The sequence below is a fragment of the Hippocampus guttulatus genome, chromosome 8 (assembly GCF_054856545.1).
Source record: "Hippocampus guttulatus isolate MCC_2025c chromosome 8, RoL_Hgut_1.0, whole genome shotgun sequence".
Taxonomy (NCBI): Eukaryota; Metazoa; Chordata; class Actinopteri; order Syngnathiformes; family Syngnathidae; genus Hippocampus; species Hippocampus guttulatus.
Genome location: NC_141268.1, coordinates 8,996,213 through 9,018,278, shown reverse-complemented (window position 1 = coordinate 9,018,278; position 22,066 = coordinate 8,996,213). Strand labels below are relative to the sequence as shown.

At 43.0% G+C, this 22,066-nt stretch overlaps 1 protein-coding gene across 2 annotated transcripts; it reads right to left on the bottom strand.

Moving 5' to 3' along the window:
* Window positions 1–1,139: 1,139 nt before the first annotated feature.
* LOC147201043 (CTTNBP2 N-terminal-like protein) lies at window positions 1,140–20,076 on the bottom strand. 2 transcript variants are annotated; one of them, XM_086117012.1, is made up of 7 exons: window positions 19,967–20,076; window positions 13,590–13,694; window positions 7,232–7,459; window positions 6,824–6,931; window positions 4,508–4,696; window positions 2,809–2,979; window positions 1,140–2,574 (listed from the first exon to the last, which is right to left on the bottom strand). In XM_086117012.1, the coding sequence occupies exons 1-7, from the start codon at window positions 19,970–19,972 to the stop codon at window positions 1,744–1,746; spliced, it is 1,638 nt and encodes a 545-aa protein (XP_085973138.1). In that variant the 5' UTR covers window positions 19,973–20,076; the 3' UTR covers window positions 1,140–1,743. The 2 variants fall into 2 exon arrangements, with proteins under 2 accessions (XP_085973138.1, XP_085973139.1); XM_086117013.1 differs by lacking the exons at window positions 13,590–13,694; window positions 19,967–20,076 and adding an exon at window positions 8,657–9,195.
* Between the last annotated feature and the right edge of the window lie 1,990 nt (window positions 20,077–22,066).

Genomic DNA, 22,066 nt, shown 5'->3' with positions numbered 1-22,066 from the left:
AAGACTGCTTTGTGCTGACTGCGATCTGGAACTGTTCCGAAACTCCCTCCACTTTGATGAAGGCCTCAGTTCCACCTTGAGTGAAAGTGCACCGAAACATCAAACCATACACATTTTCTTCATGCTTTTGTGTGATCTGAACTATTTTTACGAAAAGTTAAGTTATTATGGATAACCTCTGCCGTGACTATCTTTAAAAAAAAGGGGGGGGGGGATCACCTATTGGCGCCATCTTGTGGCATGTAGTTAGCAAGGAACTGCACGGTATTGTGACGAGAAATATGAATGTACTACTTTCATTTTTGCTTCATTTTTCATGGACTGAATTTTTTTCTGAAAACAAATAATCGACTATAAATCTTATATTACTGTGAATTGTTGTCTATACGTGATTGTCTGGTGTCCAATCCAACTGGGCGTGACTCCTATTGAAAACAGGGCCGTGACCTTTATTAGGACAATTAATTGGCAAAGTTATCGAAAATGGATCAAGGGCTCTCATCTGCTTCAAAAATGCCTCAGTGATTAAATCCAATACTGACTTCTAGAGGACATTCTATAAAGGTGCAGCTAAAATGTACTGAAGCTATATACAGTACTGTATTATTTATGGGGTGCTCCGGTTTCCTCCCACATTCCAAAAACATGCATGTCAGGCTGATTGGACGCTCTAAATTGTCCCTAGGTGTGAGTGTGGGCGTGGATGGTTGTTCGTCTCTGTGTGCCCTGCGATTGGCTGGCAACTGATTCAGGGTGTCCCCCGCCTACTGCCCGGAGATGGCTGGGATAGGCTCCAGCACCCCCCGCGACCCTAGTGAGGATCAAGCGGTTCGGAAAATGGATGGATATTATTTATGGTTGTATTGGTAGGTATTAATATATATTAAGCAAGCCGATTTAATGCGTATATTTATATTTTATAGTTTATATTTATCTAGTTTTTGTCTTCTACTCTCTCCCTTTCATAATTTTGCTGCTGTAAATTGGGAATTTCTCCATTGTGAGACAAATAACGGGTTTCTTATCTTATCTTATAAATCGTGATACCAGATTGATTTTGCACGTCTATTTTTGTGTATACAGTATTTCACTATTATGAAAGACCGTATGTGTTGACCGCAGTTGAAAATCACGCATCGTTGTTGCGTTTCATTTATTAAACCTTCCAGCACATACAGAAGAGGAATGTTATACAGTACAATGAGTGCACAGAAATAGCAACTTGGCTGTAATATAATATTAATCTCTTCAAAATACATACATAATAGTACCGTGCTCATGACAATATAATAATGTGATCATCATAACTATATGTACAGTAAAGTTATTGTATAAAACTAGATTTCTATCATGTCGTAGGAAAGGAACCTTTATTTATAAAAGTTGACTGTACTGTTTTATTCCAATAAAAGCGGCATTTAAAAACTGCATATAAAGTTTATGAGTACAAATACATTAGGACAGCTATTAATCAAACATACAATACAGAAATCCCCCAAATATTCATGGTTCACTATCTAAATTTAAATTCACTAGTTCCTGTTTTTGTCTGTGGAGCCTGGATCCTCAGTTGTTTCTTAAAAACTGGCACTTATTCGTGGCTAGGGCCCTAACTCAGCATATCATGAGGGATTATTGTATTGCTGTTTGAACAACCATGTGAGCCGATGCATATTTCTATACAGCCATAATAAATATAAAAATCATATATATAACAGTTTCAATCGTCTCATGAACAGCCTGTTAATTAGACGAGAGCACCACATCCAGTTCTTTGACGCCATCTTGGGCGGAAGTGAGGCCGCAGCTTCCCGAGAGGTGGCCGTCATTATAATGGCTGCCCGACCTTGGGACGGCGGCTGGCGAGGGCGGGCCTTGAGCCAAGACGGGTTTCTTGGGCGGGATGGGCGGAGGGTTTCCCCTGTCCCCCCTTGGGATTGTGGGCGAGCGGATCCCCTGACACGGGCCCGCCGCCCGGCTCGCAACGGGTGACAAGGGCGCGGCCAAGCAGCGGTAGTCGGTCCCGAAGGGCGAGTGGTTGGCAGGGGAGAGTTTGGGTGCCTGCTGCGTGGTGGTGAAGCGGGATAGGACTTGGGTGACAGTGCTGCGGGCCATCTGCTTGGTTGACTCAGCCGGAGGAGGAGGAGAAGGAGCAGGGTAGGTGCCGGCGGCATCTGGCTGGGCAGGTTCGGGGTCAGTCGGGGCCGCTTGGAACTTGTGGCGGGCGGCATGGAAGCGCTGGTTGATTCCGGCCTGGTACGAAGACCTGCAACCCGCCTGAGCGCTGGGACGTTTGGTTAGGATGGGGGAAATGCACTTCGAAGGACTCAGTGTCTGTTGATCTGGAGAATTCCCATTTGGGGGTCCGCTGTTAGGAGGATCGTCAACCTCTGTCATTAAACGGTGCCCGTTGACGTTTGTCTCTACGGTTCCCTGTTGACCTTCATCCTCGTTGTGTTCCAGTTTCGCTTCTGCTCCTGTCTTCTTTGTGAAAGGAACCTTTGTGGCCCACTGCTCACCTTCCTCTTCTGCCACCGCATTGATATCTCTCAGCTTCCTCTGAAGCTCCTCCACCTCCAAACAGACAAAAAAAAAGATGTCAAATGTGGTGAAAGAAATTTGAAAAAAAAAAAAAAAAATCGGCCAGCAAATTTGTTTCCCAAACACAAGCAAAAACGAATCTTCATTACAATAAACACTATCATATTTCATACGTATACGTATATGTTTTGGTTTTATAAGTTAGGCTTACATTGAAATAAATGTAATGGCGCGAGAATGTTGATGTAGCACATGAGCGCAGCCCACCTGCTGCTGCAGTCTGGCGCAGTGCGCCTCCTCCTTCTTGAGTCGCGAGCGTAGCTGCTCTCGCTCCGTGTCAAACTCGGCCAACTGCTCCTCCACCCTGGCCTCCATCCTCAGCGCTCGCCTCCTCTCCTCCTCCAACTCCTCCCTCAGCGCCTGGCAGGCCTCCCGCTCCTGAGCGACACCCATAAAATGTGAAATGTGACATCGGGAAAATGAATGAATTAGCACCCAACTGATGGGGATTATTATTTTTTTTTTTGGGGGGGCCGATGCCATTTCTGGTATTTTGCAGGCAAAAAAATCTGATAACAGACGAATCGGCCGATTAATTAAAACATATACCGAATGTATTTTTGGTCCTTTCATATTTGCAACAACAAGGACATGAAGTACATGCAAAACATTTGACGGTTTTCCAATTCTTTGCCCCTCAGCATTTGTTTTAACTTTACAAGAGAGGAATTTTCAAGTTTAAAAACATGCAAAAAAAACAAACAACAAACATTAATAGATGGAATTTAGATTTTGGTGAACAATAAATGCCGTAACTTGGCAAAATGATAATGATGTGACTATGTGACTGGAAAAACATTGTGTGTACATGATGCCCTTTAATTTTAAACCACATCTTCTACCCCATTATTTTCTTTGCCATGAAATGATGACTTCAAGATAACAACCAGAAAGACATTTCTCAGATGTCAAAATGTGTCTTTGACAGAGTTGAATTTTGAATATATGATGTACAGAAGGCAGCACTATGAGCCAGTGGTTAGTGCGTCGACCTCACAGAGGCCGTGGGTTCGATCCTGGCTCCGGCCTTCCTGTGTGGAGTTTGCAAGTTCTGCCCGGGCCTGCGTGGGTTTTCTCCGGGTTCCCCGGTTTCCTCGCACATTCCAAAAACATGCATGGCAGGCTGATTGAACACTCGAAATTGTCCCTAGGTGTGAGTGTGAGCGCCGATGGTTGTTCGTCTGTGTGTGCCTTGTGATTGGCTGGCAATCGGTTCAGGGTGTCGCCCGCCTACTGCCCAAAGACAACTGGGATAGGCTCCGGCACCCCCCGCTACCCTTGAGAGGATAAAGCGGATCGGAAATTTGATGGATAGATGGATGGATGATGTACAGAAAGGGAGAGGGTTCATCCAACGGAAGCCAATCTTTACCATCAAGAAATGTTTCCACAGTCATGCAAATGCTAAAACGTTCCCAATTTTTTTCCCGTTTGCTCTTCTCGATTATATATGCGGTGGATTTAAGAACATGTTATACTATTTTTCTATCTCGACATGTTGCTGACGCTGGGAAGCAAAAGACTGCTGTCAAAGCAATATCCCGCTCAGCAGCTTCTGCAGCACAAACTAATCACAAACACGTAATCTGCCCATCTTGTTGCAAATGATGACGATGTTAAAGCCCGACTAGGCAATAATTGGGTGAACAGTGTCGGGGTCTCAGCAAAAACGCTTATTGGATTGAATTGAGTCAAAGCGTCATCTAGTGGACAAACAGTGCAATGACATTCTGCTCAACTCCTATCCTGAACAGCCTTTTCGGTCACATGAGAGAGTAAGAATTTATTAGCTTTTAATCGGCAAAATGGCGGATTGTGATTTTGCCAAGGGCTAATAACAACCAATAAAATCGGCCAACCGATGGCTCAGTTGCACCCCACAGAGAATATCGAAAACGGCGGCAACCTTGTCCAGCTTGCGGCCGGCCTCGGTGAGACGGTGGCCCTCCTCCAGAGCTCTGGCGCTGGCCCACTTGCACTCTTTGGCCAGAGCGCAGGAGAGCTGCTTGTGCTGCGCTCGCTCCTCCTCCAACTGATCCGTGACACGTCGCTGTTCTTTTTCCAAGCGCCGCACCTGGCCACGCTCAAATTCCAGCTATGGAGGGAAAAGAGTCACCGCATGTAATGATCAGGTGTGTTCAAGGGGAATTATGATGGTAAATTGACTTTTTAATTGCTTGTTGGCAAATAGTCAGGTCTCTGCCCACCCATCAAGTGGGAAATGAAACCACCAAGCCAGTCAGGTTTTTTTTTCTTTCTTTTTTAAATCCTGTGACATGGTTCAATTAGCTAGTGGTGGTTTTGATCAAGTGTCATTAATTTACAGGCTGGATGGGGAAATATTTCCCAACCTGAAGGGAGTCCTAGGTTCTCTGATAATGCCACAAAAATGAGGCAAGATTAGTTGCTACTGGATTTTATTTTTAAAAAGGTTATTAAAAGTCAGTGAGTAAATCCACACAGTCAGCAAGTACGTAATCAGCAACTGCTCGCTTGAACGCAATTTCCTTAGCTCCGCCCGCAAACCGAGTATTGACCAGCATGAAAATGTATTTTTTGGAATACAGTCATACCTCGGTTTTCGACCATAATCCGTTCCAGAAGGCTGTTCGAAAACCGATTTCTTCGAAAACCGAAACCACGCTCTTTAAAAAAAAACAAACAAAAAAAAACATCTTTATTGAACACGTCTGCTCACAATGGAACGCTACACGAGGAAGCGTCACTTCCTCGTGTAAGGAAGGCGAGAGGAGTCAAGCGGTGCATTCAAATGCACTCAGTTTGGCCGAGAACCGATTTTCGGTCGTAATCCGAGGCATAAAAAACTCGAAATTTTTGATGGAAAACCGATTTGGTCGAGAACAGAGACGTTCGAAAACCGAGGTTTGACTATATATTTATCAATTAAACTAGGGCTGGAGGATTTTATAATAATGCCATTTTGATTCAATTTGCACATATTTTTTAAGGTTCGCTTCCATAGATTTTTTAAAAAAAGATATCGTGTGTACAATTTAGTGCTATCTAAAGGTGAACTAATAGAATGCAATGACCTCAGCTCGGAGCGCACTATGGTGTGATCCCAAACGATTTCTAGTATTCCCTTGAGTGATGAAATAAGTGCGTTGCATTGCATACACATGCTGTAGTCATGATGTTGAGGAACTACATTTTCTCCTTCCAGGAGACGTAGCAGAAAGATGGCGGCGAAACATGGCAGGCCTGCTGTCGGGCAGGCTCGCCCACTGTAATATCCATCCATCCATTTTCTAATCTGCTTTATCCTCACGAGGGTCACAGGCGTGCTGGAGCCTATTCTAACTGACTTCGGGCAGTAGGCGGGTTACACTCTGAATCGGTTAGCAGCCAAGCGCAGGGCACACATAGACAAACAACCACTCGCACTCACACCTCGGGACAATTTAGAGTGTTCCATTAACCTGCCATGCATGTTATTAGAATGAAACCGGAGTACCTGGAGAAAGCCCACGCAGGCATGGGGAGAACATGCAAACTCCACACAGGGAGGCCGGGAATCAACCCTGCACCTCTGCACTGTGAGTCGGATGAAAACCAGTTGACCAACGTGCCTCCCCTTATGTAGTATAATTAGAGATTAATGCACCTACAATTGTGTAGAAAAAAAAATGATGATGTGATTGAAATTTTTTTTGACATGTTATTAAAATTATGGGTTTTTGAAATTCTGAAAATGTAAATTATTAATGAAGGAATGTCAGAAGGCGGCCCGGTGGTCGATTGGTTATCGCGTCTGCCTCATAGTGCAGAGGTTGTGGGCTCGATCCTGCGTCCGGCCTTCCTGTGCGGAATTTGCATGCATCTCCTCGTGCAAGCGTGGGTTTTCTCCGGGTACTCCGGTTTCCTCCCACATTCCAAAAACATGCATGACAGGTTCATGGAACCCTCAAAATTGTCCCTAGGTGTGGTTGTGAGCGCAGATCGTTGTTCGTCTATGTGTGCCCTGCGATTGGAGGGAAACCAGTTCAGGGTGTCCCCCGCCTACTACCTGAAGACGGCTGGGATAGGCTCCAGCATGCGCGCGCCCCTTGTGTGGATAAGCGGATTGGAAATTTGATGAATGGATGGAATGTCAGAAACGTTTTATGAAGATATTCAAAACGTGGGGAAAAAAAGCTGCCACAATGCTTTTTTTGAAGACAAGAAGATATTTTCCAGCAAATGGCATGTGGAACATGCTCACTTGCTGTTGTAAACGCTCCCGCTCCTTCTCTAGGATGTATGTGACGTCGTCACCCTCAGCCGTGTCTTCAGCGTGTTTCCTCTTCTCTTCCTCCAGGTCCATGATCACCTAAGAAGGAGGAGACCGATAAATTAGGTGAGACAAAGTCTGTCATTAACACCATCCCTTTGCATGTGAAGCTCACAAGTAGCTCAAACATGCAACTCACTTTTATGCTGTTTTCCTTTCCATATGTTTTCATTGCCGTCTGTTTTAGAACCATGTGTTGATCAACTTTGGCAGTTGTCAATCACTTTGTACTGCACATTATTGCCACCTACAGCACTGTGGATGACTGATTCGTTTTGCATCTGCGCAAAATCAGGCAATCTGCTCAACGCTCTCAAGTGTTCATGAAGGCAGACCAACCGTTCTGTGCCTGCTTTCCGCCGCCGCCAGCTGGGCCAGCATCTTCTCCTGCATCCTCCTACAGTGGCTCACCACCAGCTTGAGCACCACCAGCGGGTTGGAGGTGGGCGGGTGGTCCTTGCCCCGGTGGGCCCCCACGACCTCGCCGTCTCTCTGCAGAGCCAGGAACGGATCGCTGAGGTCGTAGCGGCCGTAGCGCTCCCGCACAAAGAACTCCTTGCGCTGAGCCTGATGACACAAGAGTTCATGATGTAGTACTTGTGGTAGCTGTGCTTTGTTCTCACACGTCGCAAAACGGCAGCGTGACACGTGGAAGAAGCAACAGGTGGCGAGGGCCTCTTTCTGGGCCCAGAGCCAGAGATGTCTTAAAGCAGGTGACGCGGCGCCAAGATGCTTCGTGGCGTGAAAAAGGAAGGGCAAGCGAGTCTGGGGCGGTTCAACAAAAGAGGATCAGGAGATTAGAAACGCCATCCTCTTTGGCAGAGTGACGACAGAGCGCCTGATGACTGATAGCCAGATTATTAGATAAGTGGAGAGCGTCGTCAGGACGGTGGGTGGTCCGTCTTGCTGGTGCTGACTCATTTAATGCGAAGAATGATGCAGAAAGGCACTAAGCATAATCGCCTGTTTATTATTCTGTGTGCAGTTTGCAGCAATGTACTAAAAAAAGTTAAAATACTTCTACATAAGAATCACCTTAATGCCTCTCGGGACGAAGCAGACAGTTAAAGAGAGACAGTTACACGTCTACAGTGAGCCCTGTGTGCGTATTTTTTTTTGGGGGGGGGGGGTTCATGATTTTGCGCGAAACCTAAACCTCCATTATTTGCTCACAAAATTGCCTTTTCACTGTTTTTGTGTTCCGGCCTAATAGTACTGTTTTGGTGCCAAGGAAACAATTTGAAGTGAGTTGAGCAATTCACTTAGACAAAAGCAGTTTTTTGCTGCCCTCTTGTGGCATCTCTAGGTAATTACTTGTCGATTTTCACTATTTGCGGCAGAGCTTGGTGCCTACTACGTTATGTGTTGAGGTTCACAAAAAAAGCCTATCCATGATGTCACACGACTCAAGAGTCTTAGCGTATCGAAAGGAGGACTTTTTATTTGTCGTTTTTGTGTGATGTCGTAACTGGAACCTTGTGTTATTCCACTGCGAAGAGTCTCGCCTCTCAGGTACATGTAGCAGCCCTACCCCGTTAAAAGTTAAAGGGGAAGTGCATTGTTTTTTTATTTCCTTTCAATTAGTCAGGGAGGTCACGTTGAAAAAGGTAGGTGACTAATTTAGTGTGTTTTTTTTTTTTCAAACGCGGCCCACGTCCTGTTCTAGTTCCCGTCAGTGTGCTTATGTGTCACTTTAGCAAAGATTTTAGATCAGACTTTCCATTCTGGGTGCTTGTGTTGCACAAGGACACACTTAGTCATTACCGGCGTTCATCACTGCGGCGGTGGCGGGTTTGGGCCGGGGGGAAAAAAAGTGACAAAATCTGTGCTTAGTCTGCACTCATTTCCATTAGTCTGCTCAATTATAACTCGAGGGGCTGTCTGAAAACAAATAGATCATGTATTTGAAAAATGGTTTGCAAAGCATGACGTGGATAAACCGATCTGATCCTTGACATTGAAAACCTTGGTAATCTTCTGCCAGGTATCGTTAAAAATTCTTTAACGGATTGCGAGATTATAGGTACAGTATATGATCTCCTTTTGTTTCGTCTAAGACTGAATGCAGCTGACGTGCGACTGTATTCTGTGCGCCCGCTCTTTGAATCTCACTACAAAGCCAAACTATATAATGTCACTTTTTGAAGTGGACAGCTTCGTTGTAATTTATCGCTGGATCACTCGTAGCAATAGCTGACATGTGAAATTTCATATGCGTGTTTGGGATTTTGCACAAATGAGTCCAATATTCCCTCTCGGTGGCTACTGCAGATCTGTGGGCCAAAGACGAGGTCAGAAAAAAAACAACTTCCCTTTCAACGACGAGCAGCTGCAGGAGTGAATCATGAAAAGGGGGAAAAAAATGCAGCCGCCATAGTTTCACAATTCCATTTATAGTTGTGAGATATTCAACACCCCCCCCCCCCTTATTAACCTCACTACTTTCACTGCATCCAGGATGCTTTATATGTTTCATATTCAAGGCAAGAGAACAGCTCAAAGAAAGTGGTGATGTGTGGATGAAATTTCCCACGTGACCTACGCTGGCTTTCAACACTTTGTGGAATGGCCTACAAGAATTTGGGTTGAGTTTGTTCTCCTGATAATAATCGTCCTTGTGAGCGCAAAGCATTCCTTAATGGCACTTCAGCAGAAAAAGGGTGGGATGTTTTGTTTTCACTTCCGTCTTTTTTGTTTCGTTTTGTTTTTTAATCTCCACACAAACATGAATTCTGGAGATGGAAAATCTGAACTGTAAAAAGGACAAGGTGAATGCAAACATAATCCTAAAACCAATACTGGATCGTCTAAGGAAAAAATAAATCTTTAACGTTTGATAGCAACTGCACATGACTTAGCACATAGCAACTGCTTGAATAATCAAATCTTCGTTTTCATGCAACATCCTTTTAGATTGCATTGAGCTCCATTCGGCTTGCTACTTTTATTTGACCATCGATTCTTGCTTGCGCAACAAGTTCTTGCGCTTCATCGGTGAAAATAGTGCCTCGCCCACTGTGACTGTGTTGAACCAACCCATCGTAACCACGAGTGACGTTTGACTTCATTTATCAATTAAACGGAACTAGGCACTCACATGACCGTACACAAAGTCTCCGGGTCCCCGCAAAGGGCAACATTTTCAGATTTATGCAAAGCATGGGAAAAGCAACCGAGGAATCAACACCATTCGGAAGATGCAGAACACCTCTGGCCTCAACACAAAAGTTATGTTTACCTCAGAGACTAAGAAAAAAAAACCTGAAAAAATGTTTTGCGCTCTTATTGTACCGTGCAATAACTCCACTTCGATGATGAGAAAACACATTGCTGTTGTCTTCGTCACCCCTGCCGGGTGAGCCCATTATGGTGTTTCACAAGTGCAAACAAATAAAATTGCTGAAAGACTATTTGTTGTGGCTGAATCTGCCTGGATTAAAATATTGGATAATTTGTACAAAATTGAACCTAGCGTTGCATTTCAATCTGAGTGAAATGACAAAGGCAGGGGAGCCATAACACACACACACACACACACATCAACTCACAGTGAACATTCACAGCTCGTCACCTTTTAGCAGCGTCATTTGATGGTGTTTTTTTTTATTATTATTGTCTGCAGATGACTGTTCAACCTTTGACCTTCTTTCTTCCGCACAACGGCCGCATAGTACCGGCGGAACTTGGTTCGGCATGATGGACTCCCGTTTTCGCTGGTGAACTGACACCCGATGGTAACTTTGAAACACTGTTGGAATAAGTGCCAATCGAAGCGATTTTGGGTTGTCCTCCGGGCTGCCATGGACCCGAAAAGCAAAGAGGAAGGTAAGTAAGGAAATGAAAAGCTGGAGGAGCGATAATCGTATAAGAATGTAATTTTGGAGTGTGTTTAAAGTGGTCCGAACTTTGTTAATGAACCAAATTGTGTGCTTGTTGACCTTGTAAGGAGTTTTTGTTATTTTTTTATTGAGGGTCCTAAAATAGTGGTGACAAAATGTGATTTAGTGATGAAGGAAGCACGTTATAAATAACGAAGACAGGTTGGTTCGGGCTGAAATAGCGATGCCCTGATGAAGACGGACTTCCGGGTCCGCCGCTGGCAAATGATGTAAGTTCAATAATGTGACAAATGAGTTTTATACTCAATAAATTATGGTACTAGTTAACTGGAGTCCTATTATTCTAAAGCATGGGTGTCAAACTCATTTCACATTGTGGGCCATATGCTTAGTACTCAGTAGATGTAAAGTGGGCTGGACCATTAACATTATACCATACTCTGCTATCAATAACCAAAATATCATGTCTTTCCTTTGTTTTGGTATAAAGAAGCATTGGCAGATTGATACCGTCTGCTGTGTTGGGTCTGTCTCAGTGACAGACTGAGACTGCTGTTATCTTCTCTGATCAAAACAATGCTGTCTTGTACTCTGATCAAAACATTGTGCCCCCCTAGCGGAAAATCTATGACTTGAATTTTATTAAAAATATTCCTTCTGTGTCTTTAAATTATCCTGCGGGCCAGATCGAACCTCCTTGGGGGCCGGTTCGGGCCCGCGGGCTGTATGTTTGGCACCACAGTTCTAAAGTAACAGTACTCTTACTTGAGTACAATTTTTGGCCAGTCTCCCCACCTCTGACCTTGATATAAAATATCTCAGCAATCACAAATTTTATTTCATCGTGAAGTAGCGTTAGACAGCAATTGAATCCACAAAATAGTCATAACGTATGAATAAATAGTTGTATGACTTTATCACCACTTAAGTGTCCCCTGATATATCGTAGTCTGGTGTCCATGTTACATTCCATGGCCATGTGGTTGCTGTACAACATAGAGCAGCCGTATTTTTAATATTATTAAAACTCAGTGGGCTGATGGCTTCGGGTTGGGGTTATAACTTGGTTTCAGTAGAGCTCCAACTCCATGCTCATGAGTCATTCCGCAGGCTAAGTGGTGACTACTTTCCCCTCAAGAGAGCGTTTCTTGGGAATGATTAGACCCTCCAGAAAGTCAACAGTGGCACAGTGATGGCAGCCCCCGGGCCTGAATGGGTTAACAGTTTGACTGATGTTTATTTGCTCGCTTGGAGTCATCGGACACCCGGCGCGCTGGCTCTCTTCTTGCCTTAGATGGCCACGTCCCGGGAGGGAGGCAGGAATGCGGTCTGGAGGTCTAGACATAACACTCTGGAGTGCTTCAAACACTTTCGCAGAGCCCGGTGGATTAGAATAAACGTTTCCGCAGAGGTGTGGGCACTATTTCGCGGAATTTCCATTGCGCTTGCTCTCTCTTACTCCTTTTTATTAGATAACAAAAACCTCTTAAATACACATGCGTGTGAGCCTCCAGCACAGCAAAGGACTGTGGGAAATAACCCGAGAATCCGTTAATTGAAACACAGCATTAATCCCGCTCAAGTAAGACACCGTGAGGTCCCTGCGCTGGCCACTATGGGTCAGACATCACAGAGGCTTTGTCGCACTCAGCCGGTTTGCGTTTGCCCATTAAAGCTCATTGGAAGCCTGATTTGTGCGGTTATGAGACAAGATCTCAAAGGATGCACGCACACACGGGTTTGATTGGACAAGCTTCTCAATGCAAAGGGAAGAACAGGAAATGGGAGCAGTTTATACAGCTACTTAGCCTAATTGTCTTGGCTCAAGATCAGCAACCGGATGTGAGTGTTAAAACTTATTGAAACGGGCATTCAGAGTCTTTGAAATGGGCCTATAAAAAGCGCACTGATTCAACTTCAACTGGCACCCACCGAAACAATCGTGTCTCCGCTGTCCACTGAAAAGCATGCTCCATATTGTGATTTTGTTGTGGGGGGGGGGGGGGGGGGGCAAAATACAACACTTTTTGAATTATTATTATTATTATTATTATTTTAAAGAAATCATGTGACTAATGAGAGTCAGCACTTTTGAATGAAAAATGAATGAACCTCTATCCAAATGGTGTGATTTTGTTGTTGTTTTTGTTGTTGTTTGCACAAACTGTTAACTTTGTTAAGGAGCTCCCTAAGATACTAGCATCCAAATTACAAACAGTTGTAGATACGAATAAACACTGACCAACCATAAATGTTCGGAAAATGGCGTATTTTTAACCCTACACCATATCATATCAGACTGCAGAAGATCTCTACACACACACACACACACACACACACACACACAAATACTGTTTATATACAGTGAAACCTTGGTTCTCAAACATCTGTGTTCTCGACCAAATCGGTTTTCGACCAGAAAATTTGAGATTTTTACGCCTCAGATTACGACTGAAAACCGGTTTTCGACCAAACTGAGCAAACCCGAATACACCACTTGACTCCTCTCGGCTTTCTTACACAAAGAACTGACGCTTCCTTGTATAGCATTCATTGTGAGCAGACGTGTTTGTTGTGATTTATGCAAATCTGACTGTATTTTGTTATTTCTGCATAGTGTGTTAGCCCCTAATCGTGGGCTAATAAAATAGTTTCGGATTTCGAACAAATCACTTTTCGAACAGCCTTCTGGAACGGATTATGGTCGAAAAATCGAGTTATGACTGTGTGTGCGTGCGTGTGTGTATATTATATATACATACTGTATATATATGTCTGTGTGGTGTTTTTTTGTTCGCATTAAGGATTTAATTTCAGGCAGAGGATGTAGTCATCATGATGATAGTGAGTGTGAGTACCTTGAGAGCGTCAATGACGATGTCTCGGGCTTCCAGCTCTCCCTCCAGGATGCTGAAGAGCATCAGCAGCTCCGGCTTAGTCAAACTCTCCATGTTCAGCTTGGACTGTTAGCAGAGGAAAAGACAATTAAGTTTTTTTTTTTAAATATATAAAATTGTAAAAGAATGGTAAAATAGTTTGTTTGATAAGAAACATCACAAAATCTCTTAAATGTCACAGGTCTGCAGGTCATCAGTTTTCAATCAATGCGGGACCAGCACTTGCACTACTGTCCAGAATGACAAATGCAAATTATAGTAAAATTGTATTTGCACAAAGAAAATGGTTTCACTGCTTCATTGTGATCCTGCGCCACAATTAGTTACCAGACGTGTGATTCACTTCAACAAATAAACACCGCACTTCCAATAGATGCACTCCTCTCACCCTTGGGACATAAAATCGCAATGAGGACATAATGTTATAATATATTGAATATTCTAATGTACATGTATTGACTTCAGTTGGCGGCTTATTCCATTTGTGTGCAGCATAACACTTAAATGCAGCTTCACCATGTTTACTTTGAACTCTAGGCTCCACTAATTGACTCAAGTCTGCAGATCTCAGAGCCTTACTGGGTTTTATATCCAATGTGGATTCCTTTGATATATTCAGGAGCAAAACCAATTCAATTTATAGACCAGTGGCAGTATTTTAAAATCTATTCTAAGTCTGATTGGGAGCCAGTCTAAGGCCATTAGGACTGGAGTAATATGTTCTGATCTCCATGTTCTAGTCAAAACCTGAGCTGCAGCGTTCTGAATGAGCTGCAGCTGTTTGATGCACTTTGAAGGGAGTCCAGTAAAGAGACCCTTAAACTAATCAAGTCTACAGGAAATAAAGGCATGGATAAGTTTCTCCAGGTCTGCTTGGGGTGTGCACTCCTTCCATCTGGATATGTCTTTCAGATGGTAAAAGGCTATTTTAGTGATTGATTTGATATGAATGCTGAAAGTCAGGTCCGAGTCCATCAGCACCCCAAGATTTTGGACTCCCACATAACATCATGCCCCGAACAGACATTTGGCCCTCTTTGCAGTTGAGTAAATAAACCCCCTCAACAGTGCTCCGCTCAAATAGATTCAATCAGTTGCCAGACACTTTCTGAAAAAAAATACGATAAACAGTAGTGGTGGGCCCGTCGATCCGTCATTGTTGCAGGCCGGCCCACGTGGGCCCAGTATGTCCCTCATTGGCGACAGTTAGTCAGGGTCGAGAACGTACTTACCAGGTCACACACATCAGCAGACATGCAGGCAAATAAAGAGAAAAAAAACGAAACAATAGTGTGGTGATTAGTGAAATAAAAACAATATGGGACAATGTCCTGCGGTACCGAAGGTCTCGCATCTGGATTCGGTATTAACAATTAAAATCGAAGATTTAGATTGGGGCTCGGGTGATTAAAAAAAAAAAAAGCATGATCGGCACACCCTTCGTTCTAATCGCAGAATTGCACCAATTAATTGCCATACGCGTCGTCCACTTGAATAAATACACACCACATATAGACACTCCCTCCGTCCCTTGTGGGAAAACGAATTAACAGGTGGTGCCATTATGTGTCTGGAAGAGTAATTAGATTCTAACATGCCATTACCCCCATTTTCACAACACACACCGCCAAGAAAACCCAGAAAGATATTCTTAAATATTACGTGAACAATGTCTTATAACTGGCCTCCAACTTGCTCAAAACAGATGCCTGGCACGTCCTAAACGTCCCTCAACCACTGTATGGGAAAATACTGTAAATCACATCGTTTTGGTTTCTCTGGCCCATTCAAAATGGTTAGAGTAACAATTTTGCGTGTGTGTGTGAAACTGCCGTGTGGTCTCTTTGTAGCTTGGCCACGCTGTAATCTCGCAGCTGTGTTGCTTCTGCAGACCAAACATCCCGCCGTGCTTCCAAGACCGTCAAACATGTGCGGGCTGACATTTTTTCCCCCCACTAAAGAGCACGAAAGCCGCGTCTTCTCCCATGGCGACGACCTGACCGCTGACTGTACCTGACACCTGTAACACAGGTGGCTTGGGTTCAAAACATCATCTCATGGCACTTGAGACGGATCCGCATGGATGACAGGCAGGGGTTGGGGCCGAGGCCTTTCTCCACAACTTTCCACATCATGAAATCATCAAGAGAATGTGGGAGGGGGACCAGTTGCATAATGAGAGACAGCAGCGGCAAGCGGCCTTGCTTCATACGAAAACTGCAAGATTTCCCAGACATATTTTATAACGACACTGTATCAATTCGCTCTTCTTTTTTTCTGAATTAATTCGTATACATTACTCATTGTACTTTTTCCCAAAAATGTCGTAGTCTAAAAAATGAAAACTCAAATATGACCATAATGGCAAACTGAGTGCTTTTATATAGTGATTTTTCTTCATCATACATATCCATATTCAATTATCTCATGCAAACATATCGGAATGAAGCCTAAACCGGCATGTTGACGCACCATAACATTCCACGGAAAGGTTTTCCTTTTTGTTTAAAATAACTTACTTTAACCTCCGGGATCCTGCGCCAATGGCAGAACCCAGGATGTTTATTCTTCTCTTTGGTCTCATTTCAAATCCATCCCTGTTGTGTTTTACTAGCCTCGTCCAATCTAGTGCTAAGCAAGCTCATCTTTCAGGCCCAGCGTCCAAGTTTTAAAAATCCCTTTGATGATGTGAGAGGCCAAAGTAACAACAAAGGCATTGAAACAATGCCTGGCTTGGCTTTAGTGAATGACTGCTGAACAGCTAAATGTAATGCTTATTCGCCAAATATTCCCACACAGACGTAAATACTTCTGGGTAGTGCTGGGAGATATAGAAAAAATCTTCTATGACAACATTGGCCATTTTAGATCACGATAACGATATACAAGCATATATTTTCAGTTATACAAAAAAAAATGCAACACAGTAATACACTATGGTCGCTTACCTTTTCTCACTTTATTTTGAAGGTCACATTAAACAGACCCGTATGAAATGTAAACAGAAGCAAAGTAGCCTACATATTTTTTGCGCAAATGTAGATATCAAACTAAATATGATGTATAAAAAAATAATGCTGCTGACAGAAATTGATTAAAAAATAAAAATGAACTTTACTGTAACATAATTTTGAAATCATTTTGCAAAATCAAAACAGTACTGTAAGGTGAAATCACAAATCACATTAGTAATATATGCATTCGATACACTATGAATCACTTATCCTCAATATTAATTTAGGTTTAATCTTCTAGGCCAGCAGTCCCCAACCGGTACCGGTCCGTCGGTCATTTGGCACCGGGCCTCACAGAATAAATAAAGAACTTCAATTACTTCTTTTTTATTTATTTTGGAATCTGAAAGATGTTCTACTTTTTAAATTACCGGATTCTCTTACATCCGTCTACAGTATGACACTCTTGACGCAGGTCAAGGCGCGCTTCTCGGTCACGTGATAGGTTACCGCTAAAATGAAACCCAGGAGCTAGCATCATGAGTAAAAAACAAATGCTGGAAGAGGAATAGGTGCAGCCAGGAGTCAGAAGAGGAGCCTATGACTTTCAAGACAAAGAAGGCTACATTTTATAGACAGTATCTGGAGTCCTAATTAAAATACGGATTTATCTCAACGGGAGATTCCCACGCACCAAGGCCACTCTGCATAATATGCGGCAATGATGAGTGGTACTTGTCATGCACTTTGGATTTGCGGTGTATCTTATTTTGAAGGCACGTTTAAAGGTGAGCATAGTGGCCAGAGAGTGTTGCGGCCAGATAGGACGTTCCTGATGTCATGATCGTGTTTATTATTATCTTTTGAAAATACCACAGTTTTCATGCAGTTCATATCATATTATTTTGTTGCATTTAACCGTCACATTTTAAAGGCCGGTCCCTGAAGATATTGTCTGACATTAAACAGGTCCGTGGGGCAACAAAGGTTGGGGACCGCTGTTTTTGGCCACTCCTCAAGGTTGACTGACGGTCTGCCGTCAATATGTTTAGCTGTTTTGCATTATGTAAGAATTTTCTCTCCAGACACTCACTAAATTGACTATTTTGCTGATCAAAGTTATTCCAGTGAGACCTTTGTGAAGTTTACCCAGCCACCCAAGCACTTTTAATTCCAGTCTTTCACAATGACATGAGGTTAGTTTAGTAATTAGCATGACTTTGCCGGCTTTTCCTCTGTTAATTACTCCTCGTAATCCCTTCGTGAGAATGATACTTGTAAGAAGTATAGTTTATTCGCCGCCACAGTGGTGAGATGAAGGAGGCTGTGACTACTCAGTTAGGACTGAAACCGTAACGTGTTTAGCAGGCAATAGTAGCCAGCCGAAGCTTGTTGCTAAAAATGCTATCGCCAGTGGCATCTCGCCTTGACCCGCTAACTACCCAAGTGCAGGTGACATAAGCAGCCCATCGAAGATTTTTGAGACGTTTCCACTGTTCAATTATCGGAAAAACTTTTTTAAAATGTTTTTTTTTTTGTCTAAAACATGTTTTAAATGTTTTTTTTCTTTTCATCCACGAGAATTCTGAAAGTTTTCTGTTTACCTCACAGTTTGAATCATTTTAGAGATGTTTTATTTTCCTCGCAGGAATTTTTTCTTGTTTTTGTTTTTAACTGGAGTTGAGCTCAGTTTGATAACTTTTTAATCCCTCAATTTTTGTGACATTTTCCATGTTTTAATTTTCAGAAACATTTAAGCAGGTCACTCTGAGTGAGGTGTCCTGACTGGCCCACTCATTCTCCGAGCGATCCATGACCACCATGGCAATGACAGAGCTGCTCCTAATTACAAGTCAGCATAGCATGGCGATGATTAGCCAGCTGTTAGTTTAAGCTCGGATGACTGCATAGAGTTGCTTTTAAACGATGAGTGACACTTGGTCTCCAAGTCGTCTTTTGCACCGTAAAGGCTGATCCCGCTTACCCAAAGAAGGCCCGCAGTGTTCTCACCATCACTGAGGCTCAACCGCATGGTGAAATGCTAATTAAACGACAGCTTGCACATTGGCCGCTGCCTTTGCCTTTTACAGGACCTGTTTTCTAAATTCACTGGCCTCCCTGGTTGGGGCAGTCAATCTCAGGGTTTTCTTTTAAACAGGTCAACACCAATATTGCCTTGTGTTCTCCGCTTTCACTTCCGCCCAACCAGCACCCACCAAGTGACCCTTAATCTTTTAATCTGGGGTTTGTTTGAGGCCAGGTCACCGACAACACACACAACAGCTTCGCTTATAAATGAGCACTCAGTGATGCACCAAGAAAAAAAAAATGGCGCCTGTGCCAACTGACTTTTGGTAAGAGAAGCAGGGACCACCCAGGACTGATCACCAGACGAACAGTAAACAATCATACACATTCACATCTAAATGACATTTTATCATCTTCAGTGAACCTAACTTGCATGTTCTGGGAGTGTGGGTGGGAGGAAAAGGAGGAGTACCTGGAGAAAACACATGCACGCAAGGGGGAGTAGGCGCAAACGCCAACAATTCAAACCCAAAACTCCCAACCACAAAGCTGCTATTTCACCATTCTGCCCTCTGCACTTGGCACATTCAGGAAAAGTGATCTGGACATACAGTAATCACCTCCCTATGAGTTTTATGATGATGTGATGATTACTTTGGCCAAGGCAGTTAGTTATGTTCTATATCTTCCTCTTGTGTAAAATAATCATCATCATCATTATTTCAAAACCAATTTCCTTCTTATTTTAAACTTCATTTTGGAGGTAGGTATTTGATGCTGATAGAAAAAATTAAGCAACGATTTGCCTTGGTCACATTGTAATAACATGAATTGAGAAACGTCACTTTTTGTCACACTTTTGATTGCAGAACTTGAATGAGAAGCACATAAACTGTGTCTGAAAATTTCAAACCAGGCATGGCTGTGTTTTATTTTGTACATTTGTGTATTTGTGTAGTTATTATATTATTATCAGTAGTAGGATTTGTTGTTGTTGTTGTTTATGTGCAGCAAGCCTTAGCAGATGCTTGCCTGCGCAATCGGATTTAAACAATATAATTGACTTATACTCTCTCACGGCTACTTGTAATTGCATACACATGGAGAAGCAATACACAATTGGCCGTGCTTGTTATCAAGACAAGCAGTCCAGTTCATCTTTGTGGCTGCTGCTGTTGTTGTTGGAATCGGCGTTTGTGTGAAAAGTACTGAAAAGACACAGACAAACGGTTTCGGCCTGCCTCGCTGCCTAACTTCACAAATTCACAAAGTTTTTTCTTCCCAAACGAAACGAAGCGAATGCATTATAAAATACTCGCACTTGTGCCCTGCGGCGACATTTAAACATTGGTTTACCTTCATGCGGTCCTTAGAGGCCCTTGAAAAAGTCCGACATGAACTTTTATATTCCTTTTCTCCCAGATTTGAGTCGTCTTAATGCAAAGCGAACGCAGTCCTGTCGCTGGACTCGAGCATCGCTTAATTGGCAGCCATACTAGCCAATAGGCAAAACCGAGCAGTGAGAAATGACCAATGAGAGATGAGCTAAAGGAAAATGGGCTGGGACAGTAACGCCCTGCCCCCATGGATTTGGTTGGAGTTCTTTGTTAGGCATTCTTGAGCACCTCGGAGATTTTTGCAAAAAAAAAAAAAAAAAGAAAGAAATTCAGACGACTCTTTGGAAATGTTGGAACGAAAATATCTGAGCACGTAAGACGTGTTTGTGGACCAAAAGCGGTGACTTCAAACGGCACCGATTGTACTTTTGTACCGTCATTGAAAACGAAGTTGTCAATTGTTGTAATTGTGAGTGATTAGTTGCTTGTCTGCATGACCCGCGTCCCATTACTTACGAATTTCCTGACATATCAAGCTTTATAAAGTTTGCATGCTCTCCCCGTGGGTTTTCTGCGGGTACTCCTGTTTCCTCCCACATTCCAAAAACATGCATGGCAGGTTAATGGAACACTAATTGTCCCTAGGTGTGGTTTTGAGTGCGGGTGATTGTTTGTCATTGTGTGCCCTGCGATTGGCTAGCAACCAGTTCAGGGTGTCCCCCGCCTGCTGCCTGAAGACAGCTGGCAGAGGCCCCAGCACGCCCGCAACCCTTGTGTGGATAAGCATATTAGAAAATGGATGGATAGATACAGCTCTAGATCACAATGTCAGTCAGTCAGTCAGTCACGCCTGAATGTCGAATTATTCCAGACTACACTTTTTTTAAATATAAAAAAACCCGCACAGTTGGCTGCCTCCTTGTAACACAATAGCCAGCCCGAAGTCATCTCAAGACTTCGCTACTTGTTGAAGGAAATAAAGTTTAAAAAAAATTGTGATCTCACCTTGGAAATCATAGAGTTACAGAGGTTTGAACGTGTGGGTGTGACATCTGTTATGATGGGGCTATTATGCAGCTGAGCCACTGATGCAGTGCGACAACATGATTTCTGTGGTTCAGCCTTGAACGAGTCAACTGAGAGCAGCACAACAATTGGGAGAGACTAAAGAGTTGCCAGTAGAGGGCAACACTTACTTGTTTTCAGTCAGAGTCGGAGTAGGTCACCAGCAGAACTCTTGCAAGTTAAATTACATTAATGGAAATCGAGGTGCATAGTAAAATAATTTTTAAAAAGACTTTTCACACACACAAAAAAAAAACACCCCATGCTTGTCTTCCAGTTCTGAGATTCTGGGCTCAAATCCCAGTTGCGGCCTTTCTGTGTGGAGTTTCCTTATTGCCAGTTTCCCCCTACATTCTTCAAACATGTATGTTGGGTATAATGAAAAACGTTTAATTACACATAAGGGCGAATGTGAGTTTGTCTAATGCAGGGATGTCCCAAAGGACCATGTGAGAAGCCTCTGGGGCTGTTCGAACAAGAGCTCAACAGTGATGGAACATTGTGATTTCCTAGGAATGTCATAGAAGTGATCATTTGAAAATGAAAACACTTTCAAAGATTTGCAGAAGTCACAGAAATATGATTTAATTCCAGTGATTGCAAGTAGTAAGACCAAAAGTCCCGAGGAAACTGGAATCCATTTTTAAAATCAAAACTATGATTCACTTAATATGCATTTCCACTCTTAATATTCATTTATACAAAGAACATTTTGAAGCTCAGTATAAAGACTTTAACTTATGAAATGACAGCTTGAATGAGCAAAAAGTAAAAAAAAAAAAGAAATTGCAAGTGATTCCTTCTTTGATCCAGAAGTTAAGTTCCCTTAAAATTGGATGAATTACATACAATTAAACCAAACATCTGCTGCCCGACGGAGTAAACTGAAGCATAAATCCCTTCTCAGTTCTCCGTACCATTTCTCCCGCTTAAGGGAAAGTATTCCAAATCAATATTTCATCTCAATTTCACACCTGGTGCACCAATCTCTCACTTGCAGACGTAACGCGGCAACTGCACCATCGTCACGGTGGTGGCATGCATAGGTTCAGAC

Excerpts from the sequence above, each read along its gene's own strand:
- LOC147201043 (XM_086117012.1), bottom strand. Across the intron at positions 7,460-13,589 it reads TCGTCATTGACGCTCTCAAG|GCTCAGCGCAAGGAGTTCTT; the intron begins GTACTCACACTC and ends TTGTGTCATCAG. Across the intron at positions 4,697-6,823 it reads GGGAGCGTTTACAACAGCAA|CTGGAATTTGAGCGTGGCCA; the intron begins GTGAGCATGTTC and ends TTCCCTCCATAG.